This window comes from Aulostomus chinensis, chromosome 6 (genome assembly GCF_037954235.1).
Source record: "Aulostomus chinensis isolate RoL2024-O1b breed Wild chromosome 6, RoL_Achi_v1.0, whole genome shotgun sequence".
Classification (NCBI taxonomy): Eukaryota; Metazoa; Chordata; class Actinopteri; order Syngnathiformes; family Aulostomidae; genus Aulostomus; species Aulostomus chinensis.
In genome coordinates, this window is record NC_141325.1 from 26,380,054 (window position 1) to 26,401,455 (window position 21,402).

Below are 21,402 nucleotides of genomic sequence, written 5' to 3' on the forward strand. Positions count from 1 at the left end.
TTTCTTTTTTGTTATATTTTAGTTGAAGTACATTTCAGAGCAAAATCATCTAACATGCCTCCCATGGATGAAACTACTTTATTGATTCAGTTTTAAGCCTAAAATCTGAGTTGATCCTACCTTTAAAAAAAAAAAAAATCACAGCAAACAATTGGCTTGAAAAAAGTCGGTGGATATAACTAAATGTCTTATGTTTCATGCTAGTTTAAGAGACTGAACGCAACACTAATGTTTTGTTTACCCACCTTGTTTATAGCAATCACATCTGCGGGAAGATCAACTTCTCAGTTTTTCTGGTAAACTCTCAAAAATATTTTTTTGCTCGCTTCACTGTTTAATGCGTAAAATGATCTACGTGCTGAGTTTGACACAACAAGACTATTTGTTTTCACATTCATCTGAAAGGGGCAAAACTCCAGTGCTAAGTTTAAATCTTGCAGAGGAATGTACTGGATGGTTTTGTGACATCACCGCATATTTTATAAGCCAATCGTGGACTAATATGCAACCAAGAGCAAAAAAAAAAAAAAAAAGTGGGATGTAGAAAATAGGGACTCATACAGTCTGATAAGACTTGAAATAACTTTTTTTGTCCAGCAGTTACACTTACAAAACAACTATTTGGATTATTATGGAGTCTGTATCCAAACTTCACTTTTAAAAAAAGTGCATTAAGATATTCCAAAAATTAATTTCAGATGGTAAAACTTTACAGAGTCCAAGAATCATTTACTGATAAAATGGATGGAAAAACTTGGGTTGGGTTGGGGGTTAAAGGGGTTAGGATTTGGGGTTAAATGTTCCCCTCTTTACAATAAAGGTCAAAAAGAGCATGAATAAATTGTGAATTATGCTTAAGTAATACTTATTCAGCCCTCTTCTAACAAAACATTAGCTTTACTGTTATGAATTTATCTGTATCATAAAGCGTTAAGATTAACTTTATTTGCAGTAAATGCTAAAAGCTATTCCAGATGGTTTTCAATGAGGTCGTAATATCTGATGGACTGGCAAAGTCTCAACTAAGACTCTTCTTAAACAGCAATAACACTGGCAGGAACCTCATACTCAAAAAAAATATTTTGTCATTCTGGCGCTTGTTGAAACTCTTAACCCATCTGATATCTAAACCTCCCAGAGATTTAAGATACTTGCTCAGCCACCCAGTTCAAGACTTTTAAATACTGCAGCAGCAGCACGTCATCACTCAACTTACCTCTTTAAACAGGTTTGGTGTCTGAAAGCACTGAAATCCAGCTTTACTTTGTGTTGAAATACCTGCTTGTAAGGGAGACATCCTTCAGCAGGAGTGCAATTAGGCCAATAAAACCAGTGGATTTCACTGCAGCCCCACCTAAAGTATATAACGCCATTTAATAAGCACAGTCAAGGAGCTATAAATGTTTGTATGACTGCATCACGTACGCTGCGAGCCAAATTACCAAAACAAACAAATGCAGTCATGCACACTTTAATATCCACAAAAAGAAGATGACAAGAGTAAGTTTGGGAAGCTCTCATGGTAGACTTTTAAATATTGATCCATTATCATAATACTGGTAGTCACAAAAGGACTGGGAAATTTTGAGATTATATTTAAATTGTTTCTAGGTCAAAGGCCTCTTAAACACTGACAAGCAAAATCAAATCACAGCTGAGGAAATGAGCCATGAAACACAGATTGCTTCATACATAATGACCTTTTTTCCAGTTGCTTAGCTCAAGAATTATTTGATTGTGCAGAGTGCTGACTTCACCACAAACATGACTCCTGCTTGCACATATACCCTGAGTGTATAATCAAATCAAGACCATTGATACAAGGAGTGAACAAATATGTCTTAGTATGTGACAACAATGGATCTTTGTTCGATAAGAGAGCTCTCAGAAAACTAATACATTGACCGAAGGTAAAACACCTCCAGGGACTGTGAGCCCAGCTTGTGCTCTGAATTAATTGGTTTTGCTTTTATTGGATAATGCAGGCATTAACAAGACCAATTTAAGTTAATTTTGAAAATGACAGTGAGAAGGTATGTGGTTGGTCATGGCAACCATGGGAAAAGTGCCACCGAGAGGAATGTACTCAAGCTTAGACATTAGCTTTAGCATAACTGCCACAATAAATGAGAAGCTTTTTGTTATAAAATGGAACTTCTACTAATGATGATTCATGTGACCATAAAGACAGATCACCGGAGTCTGCTGAGTCCGTGGTTTCAAATAACAGCACTATAGGCTATATTCTGCAGACAGGTCAGCTAAGCTTCTACCCCCACCCATATCATCCAAGGCCTGACACATTCACACCTTGGCTCATACATCAATTTGGAACTTGGGGCACCAGGCGAGTAACTAAAGACTCAACTTCTGGGTATCGCTGGGAAATTCCCTGTACAGGTCAGGGATGTGTTGCTTTGTAGGAGGAAATATTTGACTATTGATTTGAAAATTTAAAAGATGGGCTGTATCTGCTTATCTGAGGAATAGTGGCTCGGTCAACTACAAACCTTGTAAAGTGCACAGTAGCAAGCTAACCAATGTGATTTGAGATCTCAGAAGGAATTACCAAGGGGTGACTATGGGACACGCCGGGAACTGAGGCTTCAAGCCAACAAAGCGTGGGCTTTACTTTGTCTGAAACCTCACACTGACAAACTGCCTCTCCAAATAGACAAACTCAGAACACAAGGCCCCTGCTGCATAAGACCCAAAGTGCTACCTCTGCTGCTAGCTGAATCTGATTACAGGGAGGCCCTGAGGACAGGCAGGTCATTGAGAGCACAGAGATGAGCAAACAATAAGATATTATCTGAAGGAATCTTCTGCTTTCCAAAAGGAAAATGGTCCCTCTCAGTGTCACATTGACGATAGGATCCTCAACCTGACACTGAATCAGCCATTTAAGAAGAATGAACACTGCAACCCATTCATACACACTCACTAAAATAATGAGAGCTCTTTTTTCACCCTTGTTTAAGACATATAAAGGGAAGCTCATGAGGCTTTGGAAAACAAGGCTGTGCAGAAACCAGAGTATGCAGCTGACTCAGATGAATATGCCTTTACAATGGATGAGACTGATAATTTTATAGTATTTTTCTGTCTTCTTGTGTACCCATGAATAATACACGTGGCCTCACAATACTTTGGTGCTAAGGTTTCTTTTGCATTTTTGCTCTGCAACAAATTCAGCGGAACACAAAGACATTCAGTGCTGGGCCATGCAGCATTAAATTTGATAAATCAAGTTGCACTGCAAAACATTTTCTTGTAAAAGTGAAACTAGGTCTGTTCGGGCATGCAAGAATGTCTTTTTGCTCTTTTCAAATAGTGACATCTTGTGGCCACCTAGCCACACTTGTTAAGGCTGGTTGAGCTGGTTTGTTCCATATTAGCCACTGACCTAATGGTGTATAAAATATAAATTCCAATAAACAACTGTTGCCCTAATGTAATGTAGTGTAATGATGTAAATAAGAAACGGAAGAGACAAATTTGACGGCTACAGTCAAAAATAGGCTGGGCAGATAAGACGCTTAAGAGTTTTAGTTCAAAATGACATGAAATAGAGACCATAAACACAGAGGGACAAACACACACACACACACACACACACACTTGCACAACACATTTCAATAATACCTTCCCCATTAAAAAAAACAAAACATTTTGACAGTTCTTCGGAATATTTAGCCCACCTTTTCAAAAATGCCTCACAAATACATTTCAAAATTTATTATTAGTAGTAGTAGTAATATTAGCAGTAGATGTAGTAGCATTCATATTATCATTATCATTATTATTAGACATAATATTGAAACAAGCGAAGTTGTCAATTCGACACATGTAGGACAAATCTCGCGATGTTTTCCCAAACTGTCTTGCGGGCACCAACAGAGGTAGAGTGATATAGGAGAGACAGCAAAATATCTCCGTGCTGAGTAGCTACAGAAAGACCACGAATTTTCAATGTTTTTGACGCATAAGTTCTTCAAGAAACCAAACCCCCAAAACCGACTTTATGTCAGACGCGATTTCTTAATTGTATGTAAGGTGTAATTTGAAAGTACGCGACCATAGAACCCAATTTGTATATGTGTAGAGCTAACTGTTAGCTGGTAGGCTACCTAGCATAGCCATTGAGGCAATGGCGTTGAAAAGAATTCAGAAGGTGAGTGTATATATCTTTAATGTGCCAATATACCTTCCTTGTGACATATTTTTCTGAATTTTGGACTCTCTGTGACCACGGTCTTTGTATCTGATTGTTTCTGTAGTTAAAATCAGCCGTACGTACTTTGTTTTTGTCATGTTATTCCTGATAAGAATAACGCTAAATCACAAACAAAGACGAGCGAAGCGCCGGTGGTCCTGTTGGTTCAGTGCCACAGTTACTGTTGCTATAAGTAACTAACTATCAGCACAATAATATAAAAAGCTAAGATACTTTTTAAATTTCGGTTAGTATTCCCTTTGTCTTGATTTCCCCCCCTTTTTTTCTTCTCACTTCTGAGGACTTTATTAAACCCAAATTGCACGACTACACTAGGCTAGCGCTTAGCTAAACTCAGAGTTTGCTAGTAGTTTTTGATTGTACGGGTTGAATATCTTTATTATTCAGTATATATAGGATTTTTATGCAGTCGCATTGCTCCTCTGAAGTTTTTATTCTGGTGGCCCGGCACAAGACTATAGTTGCTTCTGTGTTTAGTCGTTGAATGACAGCTGCTCGCTGGTTGCCAAAATTGAACCCGAGTGTCACTGTTACCATATATGGAGTGGCATATGGGGCACTGGAGCAGGCCAAGGTGTTTATTTATATATCTGAATAGACAGCCTTCCTTAGGATAGATGTTGAATAACGGGTTTGAATTAGATTCAAGCATCTTTTGTTTGTGCCCATTGCCACAATGAAGTCATAATGGCGTTGGCCATTTAATATAATAAATAACAATTTATATACTGTTTTATGCCTTATTGATTTTTGTAGACCATTTATTTTTCCTTGAAAATCTCAGAGTTAGGGCATTCTTAATTGTATTTATGTTCAAAAAATACCATGGTGCAAAAATTACAATTATCGATAAACCTTTGACATGCAGATTACAGACAAGGCAATAGCATCAGTTTATTTCACTCTGAAAGAAATTTTACTGATATTAGAAACTGAAAAAAAAAATTAATTTTAACACTGCAACTGACCTGGAAAATGAAGGCTTTTTCCTCATGTCATTCATTGTGTTGCCTCCAGGAGCTGTCAGACCTGCAGAGGGACCCACCTGCTCAGTGCTCTGCTGGACCAGTTGGAGATGATTGTAAGAAGTTAGGACTATTACTTTTAATGTTTGTATCTATATATCCATGCATCAGTTTGAAGAGTCCAAAGAAAAATTGATTTGTTAAAGGTGCTGTTATATAATATAATTAGAGGGTAAACAAATGCACTGATGCCTTTTCTTTTCTTTTCGTTTTTTTTTTTTTAAGTGTTTCATTGGCAGGCAACGATAATGGGTCCGGTAAGTGTGGTTGTGTTTTCATCCAGTTGGAAGATGCATCTCAAACAATTGCTTATGAGAAGCTAACATGTATCTATTTTTATTTCAATAGAGTGACAGCCCATATCAGAGTGGAGTGTTTTTTCTCACTATTCACTTCCCAACAGATTATCCCTTCAAACCCCCAAAAGTGAGTGTGGGTCTGGCTTTTCTGTCACATATTGACAAACTTTTCTCTTGCTCTTTATGTTTCTAATTTTTCATTTACTATGGTAAAGATCATTAGCTCGTCTGGGAAATTACAGCAAACTTGCTCTGTTTTGTCACAGGTTGCATTCACTACAAAAATTTACCATCCTAATATAAACAGCAATGGCAGTATTTGTCTGGACATACTGAGGTCACAATGGTCACCTGCACTTACTGTATCAAAAGGTAAGGGAAAATATCTGATTTTTAAAATACCTTGTGTACTCAAGAGAACAGTCATTGGATGAGAATTCACAGTAGTACTCCCAGATTTATTCATTGAAACCACTCAGTTTGTAGTGCCTTTATGAAGACGTGTGTACAGAATGTGTATTATTCAGGGGGAATATTCAAACTTCTCTGAAGATAGAACTCTATGGCTTGTTACTGGTTTTTGTATCATACTAGAAACTGACCCTCATGTCAAATACATGACATTACTCCATGGCTGTAGACAGCTGGCTCCCTTCGTTCCTTCTTCAAGTCTTCATAATTGAGGTTCTAGTCTTCGCTTGCTGGAACTGAATGAGAAACATAAATACGTGGTCTTGTGCGGTCATAGCCAGGAAGTGTTGTGTTTACGTGGTCTTGTGCGGTCATAGCCAGGAAGTGTTGTGTTTACGTGGTCTTGTGCGGTCATAGCCAGGAAGTGTTGTGTTTTATTGTGGATCAAAAACACATAATTTCAGAGAAATTGGGAGTCCAATGTACTTTTTTTATTTACCTTTTTTTTTTAATCAAGAAGGTCTTGTTTTTGTTGGTGTTTGTCTGAACATAATTATGTATGGTCATAATCCCACAGGGAACAGGAACTGAGATGGGGTGTTTTTACACTTCTTTGTATTCCTAGCAGGGGAACCGGATCCATGTTGTGGCGGATTTTGATATTTCACCTTGTAACAATAAAGTGTTGTAACTGAACTTGACATGGCCAGTCCAGACTTAATACAGTTAATGAGAATCATGGCCTGGAGACATCTACAAGCTGAATTCATGTCATAGTCATAGCACCAGCTGATGGTCACAGGAAGCCAGTGTGATTTAACTTTGGTTAAGATCAAAATCACACTGAGCTGAGTACATGATGTACAACAATAGTACATAATATATAGTAAACGTATGTTCTCTTTCACACATGTAGTATTTCTGCTTGTTAAACTGCTGCTAGATAGGTATTTTGTGCATCTACATAATGTTCGATCAGTATAATGACCCTCTGAAGCGACACAATATGATTGTATCGTAGAAGTTAAAGTGTTTGGCAAAGTGCATCTATAGTAATGTTGTCACAATACCAAAATTATGACATTGATACCATACCTGTTGAAAATATCTTGATACCAATACTGAAACAACACCCCAGCAAAAACCTCAAACATTTAAAAAGTAATTGAATGAAATATCTGTTGGTTTGTCTGCACGGGGTAGAGGGAGAGAGCGTTTTCTTACGTTTGCACTCACAAAGAAAGTGATAATTACATGAGCTTCTAACCTAATGTTCCCGCCAAAGGCCGGTGCATGTAGGAGAAAACATTTAGCACTAACTTCACATTAACTATGATTTTATGAAGCATTTCAGTAACAAAAGCCATGAATTGTAAGTCTAGCACTTCATGTTGATATACTGTAGTTCAAAACACTGGATCAATAGCCCACACAGTGGTGACTAAACTACATCGCACACACCTCCTGCGTGAAGATCTGTGCTCTAATAAGAGTTTTAACTCTAATAGAGTCATTGACAAACAAGCTCTTCTAAAACCAGCAACACCAGCTTGAACATCCTAGCTCTTTATTAGTAGGTAGTCTCAACTTTTCTGGATGTAGCGCGTCAGTTTCTCTTTGTCTTAATAAATTCTAATGAAGTTTTAATTTTTTTCCACAGTATTATTGTCAATCTGCTCTCTTCTTTGTGATCCAAACCCGGATGACCCGCTGGTACCAGAGATCGCCCATACATACAAGGCTGACAGGGAAAAGTGAGTGCATTTCTCACCTCTCCTCACTGTTTCAGTAACCCTTTTTTATTTTTGTTGATATCTTGGCTCACTTGAGACATTTTCCAAAATCTGCATTTGTTTTACAGGTACAACAAATTAGCAAGAGAATGGACGCAGAAGTACGCTATGTGAGAGTGCCAGGGAGATCAAAATACAAAAGGAGAACGAAAGAAACATGTTTGGTTTGTAACTTGAGGCAAATGTGCAGCAGAGGGCAAAAGCTAGACAAGAGCCCATGTTTTGGAGAAGGAAGCGTTACTATGAGGTACAGTGCCACCTGGCTTTCCATGTGCTGAGCTGCTATCATGTGCTGTCCTTCATGACTGGTATGGATCTGTTGAGGAGGACCTCCTGAAAGCACGGAATACCAGAGACTCTTCAGTCCATACGCCACACTCAGACTTAAAACTGTTACTTCTGCTTTTGTTGATCACTCTCATTGTTGCTATCCATATGCATCATTGTCACTCTTAATGTCATATCGTTGTGTTTCTCAGAAAGGAAAATCTTTGAGTGATTCAGGAGCTTTAGCTCTCCCCTTGTCTTAGGGGTGCTCTCTGTGTCCCACTGGATGTCTTGTATCACTGTATTTCCATGTATTTAGTGGCCTTTCTGTGTTATTATTTTCGGTCTATGTGCAATTGAGACAGAATGTTCCCTCTTCAACAAAAATGGTGCGGTGCCATTACCAGCAGCTTATCGGTTGGCACATACTGTCTCTACCCCAAAACAATGTGAAGGAGGACTGGTCTATTTCACCCACTGCGTTTGAAAATGCAGTTTGATGGCCCTGGATAGCTGCTGTTAAGAGCTAGCTGGCCCTCAGCTCACCATAGGGCGAATGTCAATGTCATTCTTCTCACTTGCATCCAGTACAAGAAACCATTCATGGCTGGTGTCATAGTGCACAAACACTACTGTTGCTTGTTGACCAGGCCTGAACAGCTACTCCTCCTTGGCACATAGCTGAGCTGTGTGCTACCTCCTCAGTACAGTTACTCAGGTATTTAGCTCAATCATCAGCCTTCTGAAGCAGTGACTAACGGTGAGAGAAATGACCTGGGCCGTTATCGTAGGTTTTCCAAAAAAAAAAAAAAATACTGATTTCAGTTCACTAGTTCATTCACACCACAAAATTATCTCACACACTAAAAGGAATATTAATGGGACATTTCAGAATTCTTTTGTTATCCCGCTCCAGATTTCCTCCACGCCATTTCCAATAATTTTATGGACAGCACTTTGATGCAAATGGCTTTTAAATGATACATGTACATGCTACTGATCTTCGGTTTGTGTCATTTGTGCTCAGAATGGGAACTGAAAAAGACTTGACATTTTGCAGAACAGTTATTTAAATCCATGCAAACGCAGTTATTTGATATGAAGAACTTGCCATGACATCTTAATGTTGTTTAATTATCAGGTGATGAGAAACTTTTGGCCGACAAGAAAGGCCATACTTGCAGTTAATTATTTAATGTCGTTTTCTTGTAATAATGGATTTTACTCCCCAACATCAGTGATAAGTTAATTTAGCTTATTAGTTTTGTTATTGTGTGCTAACGAGATAAAGGCATAAATAATTGCAAGTATGACCTGTCTTGGTTTGTGTAGCAGATGTTTTATTAGCGTTTCCTTCTGTTTGTAGTCATGACTAGTTCTGCAAAGATATTTTTTTTTGGGGGGGGGGGTTGTTTGGATAAATATACACTCAGTTGACTGGTTTGGATGGTACTTTTGTCTTTGTTTTTTTTTGGGGGGGGGTGTTTTTTCATTCATGTAATCAGAATTGATTACGATTGCTATGTGTCCTAAAATATTATTTCAAATATTATTCATTGTGACTATTGAACAAAGTAGTTAGGATATTCTGCTATTATTAAACCAATGTGTGGATGCTGCCAATATAAAGGGAATTATATGATGGTATAAAGTTGAAAACTAATTCTGCTGTTGAGGCATTATTGGACTCCAAAAAAAAGGTCCATAGCAAAGCATGAAAAATAGAGGCTTTAATTTTAGAATTAACACCATGTTTTAGGTGCTGTTGTGAGTTGCTGTAGAGAAAAAAAAATCTTCAAAACCAGTTGTCCTACAAGTATGCACCAAGGGTTTGAAAAGATATCTTCTAAAGGCAGTAAAGGTCTTTGCTGCCCCACTGTAACTGAAAATGATGTGTCATAGTTCTAGTGCAGGCTTGATGTACATTGTTTATCTGGCTATTTATTTAAAAGCTAAGTATCTCCCAACTGTCTGACTGAACGCGGCCTCGATCATAACGATACTGACGCAACCATTAACTCTTTGTCCATCGTGCTCGATAGAGTTAATATAGGCAGCTTGGCATGCTTTGCACTCTGGAGAACCTTCTCACAGCCATTTGCCAGATATCAGGGATTTTGTTACGATTCATCTGCCTAACACCTGACTAAAGTTTTAGCCTTAACCCTCATCTTGTATATACAAAGTGTCAAAAACATACATTTGTTGTCAGGGCTGTAAGTGTCCCCTAATGGGTGAGTCATTTCAACAGCAGACATGAAAATTTGCTTGAACATTACTGTTTTGTTTTTGTTTTGTTTTTTGCTGTTGAGAGATTCTGCCTGGCTTTCTAATACTGCAGGGCCGGCCTTCATGCAGCTTAAAGATTTTGAATTTGTGTGCTAACCCTGGATATCCACATCTCCTCACATTGTCCACACGAGATAACTATTGACATTGTCATGACATATTAATAAAGATCATCTTGGTTTACCGTTGTCTGCCATCATTTCTTTCTGTAATAGTTGAAGGGGATGCTAGTGTGACCAGTCAGTGGTAAATTAAGTCAAAATACCTAGTGAAATAATGAGGACAGTGTGTGGGAAGTGGAGCGTCTCAGAACATTTCGCTTCTCTGCGAAAAATTTTGTGTTCAACTTGACCAGCACGAACTTAACCCCTGTACTGTCGATGCGTTTCCCTTCCCTACAGCTCGTGCTGAGATGCTACCTTGTTCACAACTTTATGCGGTGTCACATTCTTTCAGATGTTTCGATACATTAAAATGCGTGGTTGGTAATAATTAGGCGCAGAATTACGCCATGTTTATAAATTGAAGAGGAAAAATAAATAAAGCCATAAGACCCCGCTTTCCCGGACTGTCCACAAACCTAAACGAGAGTCAGCGGCTGGAGGAGTAGCCGCTAGCTAAGCAAGCTTCCTGCGCGCAGCAGCAAGTCAGCAGCATCGTCGCCACTCCTCCCCGTAGGAAGGGCGCATCCCGGATAGCTAGCTGGCTAGCTGAACCCAACAAGCCATGGCAGTTAACCTCAGCAAAAACGGCCCCGCACTAACATCGGCGTATAAGGAGGTGGTTAATGAAAAGTCCAATACCAACTGGTAAGAAGCAGCATTTTGCCTAAACGTGAGACGTTAAGCCGTGAATAGGAGACACTCCTGCACGAGCTGCGGTGTTGGCTAGCCTTGAGCGAGTCAAGTTAGTTAGCGTGACTGTTAACCTTCCGCTCGATATACCTGTAAAGTGGCATGGGATTACTTTGTAAAGCATGAAGACACCAGGCGAACGGTGCTGAGATTATTGAGGCTTGAAGTCAGCCTTTTCTATTTATGATCCGTGTTAAAATTGGGGCCAATTATCGCTAGTGTAGTTAGTATTTGGTAAGGTTTAGTTAACGATTACATCTTTCTAGCCAACAGGAGTGTCATTTGTCTTTGCTTCGCTTGTAACATTAATACTTATCTTTGGGTAAACTTGTACGTAATGAAATTGAATGAGTAACGTTGTGACCTGCTCACTTCCTGTTAAGAAAGGAAGTTCAATGTATGGTCAATATGTAAAAGTAAAATCAAGGCTCTTCCTGTCCTTCCTTCATGTTCCCGAGGTGTGCAGTTGTTGTAGAGGGTAACATTCAACCTGCGCATGTTTAATGATGACCGGTTTTAATTAACTCAGAAGGATTAATTACCCAGGGAGCCTTGCTGGCCCATATCCTCTCTGAAACTCCTCTCTTGTGAATGAATGACATTTATAGACGTTGGGCAGCTTGTGACTGTGCAGCCCCACAAATCACCCTCCCCTCTTTAATGCATGAAATGGTCCTGACAAGTTTCATTGACAAGTCACCAGTAAATTAACCGGCAAACTTGATCGTAAGATAATCATTCTAGTTCCTCTAGCAAACCAAGCAGAAATGATGCTGTGCTCCTCCTGTGTTAAATGAAACTATTGATGGATTATCAAAGTATCCCTGAGCAAGATACTGAGCCCCTAATTGCTCCTGATGGCCCTGTGATGGACTGGTGACCCGTCCAGGTTGAACCCTGCCCCTCTCGCCCGGTGTCAGCTCGGATAGGCTCCACTTCCCCCCAACCCTTAACGGAAAAGCGGTATAGAAAATGGAGGGATGGATGTTTCTCATGTCAGTCACTTTATGTCACATGGCTAAAAACAACTCTTATGTGTCTATAGTGACCAAACGGTAATGAGTAAGATGGAACCAAAAGGCTGTGGTTATCACGAATATTCATAATTCTCTGTGTGCTATTTAAGTACAGCTTTACCTCAATTTATCAATCAATCTTTTTGGGGAAATCAATTATTTTGCTGATTGTCAGTAAATTGTTGAATCTATAAAATGTCAGGAAAAGCCCAAACTGACAAGTGTTCCATCTAAAACCCAAAGATTTCATATTCTGTTATAAAATTCCCCCAAAAAGCCGTGAATCCTTACATTTAAGAGTCTAGAAGTAGTGTGGCTGCATGTATCCTGTCTAATATCCCCCCCAAAAATACTCAAAATGCTCCTTTTAATTGCAAGAATCATTGGGAATATCAACTGTAAGAACAACATCAGACAAACTTGTAATTTTCCTGTCAGTGCTGAGTGGTTAGAAATAGATGATCAGGAGGAAGTCTCATCAGGTCTTAGAAAGCAATGATGGATGTGTTAACTATACCCAGACGGTAAGGGATTTTGTCTGGTATCCTCTGTTTGAAGATGACCAAAATGACTCATTTACATGCGCAAAAAATGGTTTAACTGTAAAAGTATCTTTATGGAAAAATTCAGTTGATAACTTAGGCGCTTAGTAAAGCTACTTTGGTAAGTTTGTGTCAGCATCATCTTTTGATTTATATAATAATCGAGCATCTTCACGCAGTTGAGTGCTTATAAAAGATGTTCTTTGACTCATTTCTACGCTCTGTCTGAATCATTTTGTGAGTTTTTAGCAGCTTTTTTTTCTGATATTCCCTGCAGGGCCTTGTTCACCTATGAGGGAAACAGTAATGATATCCGCTTGGCAGAAAAGGGAGGTGAGCAACTCTTATCAAGATTTTATCATTTCAGCCCAACATTATCAGATGTGTGCAGGAATGCCATTGTCAGCATGCAGCCATAGTGCTGGAATATCAGCACAAAGGAAATGCTTGCCTCTGCTTTCACAACCCATCATTTGTGAAGGGAAAAAAATGTCCCCCGGTTACACAACCAAACCACAGCGCTCATTTAACTTTTCCACAATGTTTATGTCTCAGATGGAGGACTGGAGGAGCTGGTTGAGGAGCTGAACAGTGGAAAAGTGATGTATGCTTTCTGCCGGGTTGAGGATCCAAATTCTGGTCTGCCTAAATATGTCCTCATCAACTGGGTTAGTGCTCCATTTGACCGCTGTATGTTGGTGCTCTGAGTGGAGGGAGGTCATTCTTGGGCATGTAACTAAATACTCATTCTTTGTGATTCAGACTGGGGAAGGAGTGAATGATGCCAGGAAAGGAATATGTGCAAATCATGTCAGCTCCATGGCCAATTTTCTTAAGGTAACACTGCACTCCTGTCTGAGTTGAGTTAAAGTATACATTTGAGTTTCTACTACCGCCTGGTTATGTTTACAGAGGAGTTTATTTATGTGCTGATTTGTATGTTACGATGGCTCTCAGTAGGACTCAAATAAAGAAACACCATTCAGCAAAGCTGCAGGCGTTTGTGTGAATAACATTGCAGCCTTGTGGGAGTCCTGCCAATGTCTTTCACATCATTTGAGTAAATAGTGTTTGTACACAAACCAGTGGGTGGTGCATTCATGAACTACTTGAACTTGAGTATTACAAGAAACGGTGATGCCTTGGTGTTTCAGGGGGCCCACGTGACAGTCAACGCCAGAGCAGAGGAGGATGTGGAACCCGAGGTGATCATGCAGAAGGTGGCCAAAGCCTCAGGAGCCAACTACAGTTTCCACAAAGAGGCGTCCAGCCGCTTCCAGGACAGTGGTCCTCAGGGTCCCGTGGTATGCAGCGCCTGCACTGGACACCCAGTTGTACCTTGTACCCTCTGAGCTGCTTGCCAGTCATACCACCAGTGGGGGCCGTCTTAAGGAGGCGTGTGTGTAAAGGGCTCTTGACACACACATTACAATACTTACATGTTAGGACCTTAACTCTGCATGTTGAGAGGAGAACAAACTCAAAAACTTGTATACATGAATTGACCCAATTCTTATGATGTCATACCTCCTTGGTGGAGTTGAGCTCGGTCTGAGTGCCCTCTTGTATGTGATTAGGTTATTAGTTTTAACACATAATTACGGTGATTTACTCTGAGACTACCTCACGAGCTCATGGGAGCATTGTTCAAACTCCAAAATATTTTACTGTTCAGCCCTTTTAATGAGTACGTAGTAATGGGCAGTTGCCAGTAACAGCCAGCGGTATTTGCAGAATGTAGCACACTCATCCTCACCATTATTCCACCACCCCTCCTCACTCACCAGTGAAACAATAAAATGTAACCACGCACAAAGTTCATGAGGGCGTATTTAATGTTTTCTAAATATTAATTGCAATATTGGTGTCACGGGAAGTGGAAATATCAGGTCAAAACATTGTTTACTTAATAGAAATCACCGAGGGAGAATGGAAAGCATCGTATGGATACCTTACCTCTCTAAAATTTCAGATCATGCAGTTGTCAAGTGAAGCTCCCAGTCTTTTTGAACAGTTGAACAGAATGTGAGGCTGTAAGGAGGCCCATAAACAGTTACCGTTGAACCCTGCTGCATATTTAGTGGATCTTATAATATTAAGTTGTCGTGTCTATGCAATCATGTTAAATTGCTTTCTTCTCATAGGGCTCCGTTTACCAGAAGACCAACGCAATGTCAGAAATCAGAAAGACCAACAAGGACACCTTCTGGGCTCAGGCAGAGGTACTATTGGTTCTGGAGGTGTTGGACGCTCATGCAGGCAGCAGCTTCATCTGTGTGTGATGACTTTGTTTTAGTTTGGATCCGACTCGTTAAACTGCCTGAAATATTGCAGCATTTAACCAGTTGACACATTTTTGCTATATCCTTTTTATATGCCAAAAAACTACTGTACAAAGCAGGTAGTTTAGATTCATTTTGAATTGGTTTCATTCAGCAAACTTGTCTTGAGTTTGCAATTCAGACTTAACACAATACACAGGAACACCAGTTGCCTGTTGAATGTTGCTGTCTGCCTGGCAGTTATCTCAAATTGTCTAGAGTTATTGTAAATAATTGTGTTAATTTTAATTAGAAAGAAGAAGAGAGACGCCGTCTGGAAGAGCGTCGCAAGGCAGAGGAAGAGCGTCAGCACCTGGAAAAAGAGAGGAAAGACCGAGAAGCCAAGGAGGCAGCACTGAGAGACAAGCGGGACAAGGAGAGAGCCTTGCAAATCGAGCAACAGAAGTAGGTAGCAGCTAAAGGAAGGTGCACCCTGATGGGGACCAGTCCTCAGTAACTGCTCTCCAAAGGTTCAAATTACATTTGCTCTGTCTGATGGATGCCAATTTTTTAAATAGGAAATACCAACAGCAGCAGGAGGCTGAGAGTAGAGAGCAGGAGAAACAACACCGGGTGAGTCGCTCTCTGGCAAGATCACACTAAATGAGTAGTCCTCTGATGTGAAGTCACCTGACAGACACTTGAAGCGATATTTCACAATTAAAAAAATGTGTATATTTCCTCCCAGGTACTCTCAAGTAAATGTCTTGAGCTCATGAAGACACATGACGTTTTGCCCTGCTGCATCGCGTCTTTGTGACTCCAGAATGCAGAAAGAGCCAGCCACATCTATTTTGCTTGAAACTAATGGCAAGTGACAGCTAAAACCGCTGTAGTGAAAGAACAGCAAAACTGGCCAAAAACGTCCCTTAACAAACTTGCAAGCGCATCGTCTGGTACAACCCATGCCTTCTTTATCCTGCTGTATGCCCAGTAATCACTAGTACAAAGTAAACACTTTGATTTAAGCTAAAAACCAACAAACCTTTATACTTCTGTTAGGTGCTGACTTGAGTGAGGAAGTGTGAGTTGATTTAGCTTAATGCGTCGGCTGGTTATGCTCCACACTCGATCATGGTGACCCTGAAAAGGAAGTTATAGAAGATGTTATTTTAGTGGATGATGCACTCGACAGTTTGTAAACAAATGTTTTTGGACATTTTTCTTGTTTTTAGCAGTCAGTCGCCTAATAATCCATGGCTGACTCTTCCTGGATTCTGGAGTCACAAAGAACTAATGTAAGAAGGCTGGGAACGAAATGTTTTGTGAGTTAAAGACACCTATTTGTGAGTACCTGAAAGGCAAAAAATACAGGCGTTTTGGATGGAGTGTCACTTAAATCAACAGGTATGGTCAACTGGTGTGGAATCTGTCCACTGTTACCCTTCAAAATTCAGTAGTTTTTTTGAGTAGTAAACTAGTAAACAGATTTCATTAACAAGTTAAGGGGGTAGCTAATGTCAGCAGTGCCAACATGAATATCAACATCATCAGGAGGAGCAGGAGGAGAACCAGGCTGCCCCGAAGAATGCAGTCAGAGGAGGTGAATCTGTGGAAAAGGCCAACGTGAGTTCCCCTCCTCAACGTGCTCTCCTCTGACCGACTACTGTCCTGTTTCTTCACTCCCTGAGCTCAAGCCATTTTTTTTCATCTTATGGGGGTCTCTTAAAGGCTGAACTAAACACATCTCACTTTTCACTTACTCTCTAAATGAGAAAACTATGTGCCGCTACATTCAGCTGAAGCTGTCTTGTGCCGATAGCCTGCCTTACTCCATGTCTTTGTTGTAGGAGGCGGCTTCTCTCATCTCTCAGCGTGCTGTGAACCCCAGAGAGATGTTCAAGCAGAGAGAGAGGGGGATAACTCCCAGTGACTCAGATGTCCCACCCGTTGCCCCTGCTAGCCCTCAGCCAGGTACCGCCCCTCTTCAACCACATACATCTCTGTGCCTTAATGTCACAGCCTCTGCTGCTGCCCCCTGAGGCTTTCTGAGCCTCCCTGCTAGGTAGTGGGTAGGTGCTACTTATTGGGCTTTTGTCTCTGGGGGACTCTCAGTGCCATCCTATGCCATCGGACTGTCTCGTTGTGTCATGATCATCCTTAAAACACTTTGTCGCCATCACGTTGTCTCTTCTTCTGCTCTTCTCTCGTCCGTCGTGCATATATGGGGGTTCTGTGTGTGTGTCTCTGCTCAGGGCGTCTGCAAAGCCCTTTTCTGTCTAAGCAAGTGTATGAAACAGAGCGAGCCAGCGCACCTCAGCGCCAAGCTTCCCCTGTGCCGGCAGGCTCCGCCTCTCCAGTCCCTGCCGCAGGTGTGCGCTTACTCAAACACTGAAAATTCACACAATGTATATCGGCTGACAGTCTCATAGCTACGTAGGCTAATGTGCCGTGCTTTGTTTCGCTGTGTTGTTCCTGTGTGCAATCATCTTCATATAATCATGTATGTATCACATAAAATCATGAATTTCATCATTCTCTTCAGTCATTCGCTCTGTTTTCTCTCTCAGCATTCCACAAATACTCCTGGTTTTTAAGTTCTGTCATGGTTTTCAACATGTGTGGACTTGTGAGTGTGTTCCTGTGTGTATATGCATGTCTGTGCTTGTGTTTTTGGTGATAAGAGCCAGATGTGGATGATGGACAGTCCAGGTGTGAGTATGATGAGCAGGAGGCTGTCCCTGAGGAGCCGCAGAAAGGTGGGACCGGCTTCACACATGGCATCCTAGTCTTAACCCTTCATACACCAGCTCTCCATTCCTCTCATCCACCTATTAGAATCATGCTGTTATCACCATGTGGTCCACTCAGCCACTCTGAGCTCTCAGCATCAGCTGCTGCCACCTGCTGGTAGAAATTATGATAAAATCAGACTCCAATCTCTTTTTTTTTCCTCGCTCTCTTTTTTTTCCACAGAGGAAGCGCCAGCCGCTAACTCCAATGTCCAGGACGCAGTGTATGAAGAGCCTCCTCAGGTGTTTGTTCAGTTACTTCTCAATAGTAGAGGCAATGTTTCCCTCCATCCAACATACATTTAACCCAATCGAATGCCTCTGTTTCCCAGGTGGAGGACAACATCTATGAGGCGACTGAGGAGACACCAGACAGAGGCATCTGTGCCAGGGCCTTGTACGACTACCAGGCTGGTAGGTGTTTGCTCTCTCGCTGTTCCAGAGTTGAACTAGAATGCAGCAGTGATCCATCATTTTCAGTTTTTTGGCTGGACCAGACCAGCACTAGGATGTCAAATGTCGCTGACTGATCATAGTTGGAGTGCTCGCAGTTGTGCCATTGGTGCAGTGGTCAAGTACTGGTTTGCTGCCGGTATCTCAAAACAAGTTAGTGGGATCTTGACGATCACGACATACAACAAACCAATGTGAGCTCACTTGCATGTCCCCGGCCTGTTGGTGTCCTCATGCCAAATTCCCCTTGTCTGCACTTGCCTCCATCGAAAGAGTGCACAACTTTCGCTTCGTTTTCATGATTCTAACAGACACCGGGCACATAACCCGCCACATTTGAAATACACCGTCTCTCTCCAGGATTTCAGTAACTCACTCCAGCATCAGACGACATGGTTGTCTGTCAGTTAGTGAGAAAATTTTCACAAAAACTTGTTTTCTCACAAAATGGAAACTGCAGATGTCACCTAATAACTTCTTTTTTATTATCATTACCAATCAGAAAAATAACAGATGAGTTTAATTACTGCTGAAACACACTCACAGCTGCTAGTGATGGGAGTGGGAAGCACAGGAACACCTTGCCTCTTCAATTGTATCGATAAGCGTGAGTTGATGAAAAAGGAACTCAGCTTTTCATGGGTGGTATGCGCTCAGGCTGCTGTACATTTAAAGCAACACACAAATACAAAACTATTTGTGTCGTCAGGAGGAATTTAATGCACAATCTTTAGAATTATGAGTGTCTGCGGTTAAGTGCACCCTCTTGAAATTAGAATCATGTCATATCCGGGAATTCACTCCACCGTTCAGCTATAAACTAGGTTTGTCTTTGTCTTGTTTCACGGATTCAACCACGGAGGATGTTTGTGAACAGTGCACTTAAACTACTCCTCTCCTCCTTCAGCTGACGATACAGAGATCTCGTTCGATCCTGATGAGATCATCACTGGTATCGAGATGATAGATGAGGGCTGGTGGCGAGGATACGGCCCCGATGGCCATTTTGGAATGTTCCCAGCCAATTATGTTGAGCTTATCTAGGTCAACACCCCCACCCCCACCCCCTCCCAAATCATCACACTTGCTGCCACAGAGGACCTCTGCAGTAAAACAACACACGGTCCTTAAATCCAAGTGATGCAGCTGCAGTGGAGCAAAGATCCTCCACATCTCGGACCAATGGATGGAAGGTAATCGAGGGCCAGAAGATTTCAAATCGATCTTCATTTCATGAAAGGAATTCCAGTAAATAGTTGAGGTGATGGCATAGTGAAGGGATTTTTGAGAAATCGCAATGCAACTGCCGTTTCTCATCCCTACCCCCCCCCCCCCCCACCACCACCACCAAAAAAAAAAAAAAAATCTCTACCTTTTAAATGTGATCGAGTACAATATCAGCCTCTGTTAATGTTTGAATTTAAATGGTGAGCATTAATCGCACTTCTAGATTGCATTCCTTACAAAGTGACTTCAGTTAAATATCAGGTATAATTTTTTTTGTTACTTGTTGTAGCAATTCCTCCTGTCCACTTCAGGAAAAACTACAATGATGGTACCAGCTGAAGTAAAATCCTTTTGCCTTGTTTTTGCCTTTCTTTACCGGAAGACTGATTATTTCTTTTTTTTTTTTTTTTATGTGACTGAACCTGAATCCTGTGTGAATTTCAAAGCTATGTTTTAGTATTCATCTGACTGTGGTTGAAGTGAATATTTAAGAATCCTACTATGTTTGCTTTGCTCTGCGTGGTGGATTTAGTGAGCTGAGGTGGTGGTGATTGCATAAAACGGTTAAGTTACCCTTTAACTGAGTGTATCATGGTTGTTTTGGCTTCTTGCTCCCTCAATTCCTTCCTCATGTGAACTAAATCAACATTTCAACGTATTTAAAGCTTTCAGGGACACGCTGAAAAGAAGAAAACGTAGGTCAACAGCTTTTCTTTTCAGTTTTTTTTGGAATCTCACTGGTCTGAGGTTAAGTTTTAAATAATATGATATTATGGTGCCATCATGAGGGCGAGTGAATGCAGTGACTCCTAGAAAACGAAAGCCCTCTGTGACATTTTAATACAAACATTATGCAAGTGCACTGTTTTTTCTTGGAACAAAATAGCATTTCAAAGCATTGTGGTCAGTTGACATCATGAAAATGAATCAATGAATAGAAAAGGGCATCATCAAATATACGTTGCATTATTCATGTTTGTTTTTCCAGAGTCTATTGTAATGCACAGGCGTTCTTCATAATAAAATGAATAAATACACTTCTGTTGTCTTTCCTTCTCGTATAACTCGAGCACAGCAGAGGCTGCTTGAAAATATTTTAACTATTAAGGGATTTTCAAAGGTTTAACAGGAACTCAGACGTATATACAGGCTCGCTACGCAATATACAATCAGTTTCCTGGAATGAGGCCCCAGCTGGGGAATTCACCTCTAATGCATAAGTTTCATTTTCAAACAAATCTGATTTGGTTTCTCACACAATCCTCAGTCATATTCAAATACACACTGAGACATGATAAATTATTGACTAGCAAATTATGGATGTCTGTGCACATGTTTACCTTACTGGTTTGTTCATTTGTCATCCTTTAGATACTCTCCCTTCCACTCGTGTTAATTTGTACACAAAGACATATGTGTATGTACTACATTCCCTTATACAGTTCATATATACCCAGTACATATGTTTGCACATACACACGTGTGTGTGTGTGTGTGTGTATATATATATATATATTATATTACAGCCACTCCTACAGTCAATTTAGAATATCCAATCAGCCTGGTGCCCCCAACTCCAGCTTCTTCCCACAGTCCAAAGACATCAAGAGGGGACGAGGCTGATTGATACTCTAAATTGACCGTAGGTGTGACTGTGAGTGTGAATGGTTGTCTGTCTCTATGTGTTGGCCCTGTGATGGACTGGTGACCTGTCCAGGGTGAACCCCGCTTCTCACCTGAAAGCTGCGGGGATAGGCTCCAGCCCCCCCATGACCCTCAACAGGATAGATGGGAGAAAATCATTGAATATATGAGAGAGAATTATTGATGCTGTGCATCAATAATTCTCTGAGACAAATACAAACACCATATATTGCACATATTAAAGATGTGGATGTGCATGGGTTTCTCAAAATGATCCAGAATAAATTACAGC

The 21,402-nt window shown here is 40.7% G+C and overlaps 2 protein-coding genes across 7 annotated transcripts; both read left to right on the forward strand.

Moving 5' to 3' along the window:
* Window positions 1-3,893: 3,893 nt before the first annotated feature.
* ube2d4 (ubiquitin conjugating enzyme E2 D4) lies at window positions 3,894-9,435 on the forward strand. The gene is made up of 7 exons (XM_086207200.1): window positions 3,894-4,174; window positions 5,255-5,318; window positions 5,488-5,519; window positions 5,611-5,688; window positions 5,828-5,933; window positions 7,633-7,726; window positions 7,834-9,435. The coding sequence occupies exons 1-7, from the start codon at window positions 4,151-4,153 to the stop codon at window positions 7,877-7,879; spliced, it is 444 nt and encodes a 147-aa protein (XP_086063326.1). The 5' UTR covers window positions 3,894-4,150; the 3' UTR covers window positions 7,880-9,435.
* A 1,455-nt stretch (window positions 9,436-10,890) lies between these two features.
* Window positions 10,891-19,314, forward strand: dbnlb (drebrin-like b). 6 transcript variants are annotated; one of them, XM_086207201.1, is made up of 15 exons: window positions 10,893-11,130; window positions 13,011-13,066; window positions 13,289-13,401; window positions 13,496-13,570; window positions 13,888-14,037; window positions 14,878-14,955; window positions 15,308-15,459; window positions 15,573-15,627; window positions 16,549-16,620; window positions 16,845-16,968; window positions 17,250-17,366; window positions 17,679-17,753; window positions 17,971-18,029; window positions 18,119-18,200; window positions 19,147-19,314. In XM_086207201.1, the coding sequence occupies exons 1-15, from the start codon at window positions 11,048-11,050 to the stop codon at window positions 19,281-19,283; spliced, it is 1,428 nt and encodes a 475-aa protein (XP_086063327.1). In that variant the 5' UTR covers window positions 10,893-11,047; the 3' UTR covers window positions 19,284-19,314. The 6 variants fall into 6 exon arrangements, with proteins under 6 accessions (XP_086063328.1, XP_086063332.1, XP_086063327.1 ...); XM_086207202.1 differs by lacking the exon at window positions 16,549-16,620 and having other exon boundaries at window positions 10,891-11,130; XM_086207203.1 differs by lacking the exon at window positions 17,679-17,753.
* The last annotated feature ends 2,088 nt before the right edge of the window (window positions 19,315-21,402 follow it).

Coding starts and splice junctions, on each gene's coding strand:
- ube2d4 (XM_086207200.1), top strand. CDS start 4,151: ATGGCGTTGAAAAGAATTCAGAAG. Junction 5,319..5,487: donor TGGACCAGTTGGAGATGATT/GTAAGAAGTTAG, acceptor TTTTTTTTTAAG/TGTTTCATTGGCAGGCAACG. Junction 7,727..7,833: donor TACAAGGCTGACAGGGAAAA/GTGAGTGCATTT, acceptor TTTGTTTTACAG/GTACAACAAATTAGCAAGAG.
- dbnlb (XM_086207201.1), top strand. CDS start 11,048: ATGGCAGTTAACCTCAGCAAAAACGGCCCCGCACTAACATCGGCGTAT. Junction 14,956..15,307: donor CCTTCTGGGCTCAGGCAGAG/GTACTATTGGTT, acceptor AATTTTAATTAG/AAAGAAGAAGAGAGACGCCG. Junction 15,628..16,548: donor AGCAGGAGAAACAACACCGG/GTGAGTCGCTCT, acceptor CAACATCATCAG/GAGGAGCAGGAGGAGAACCA.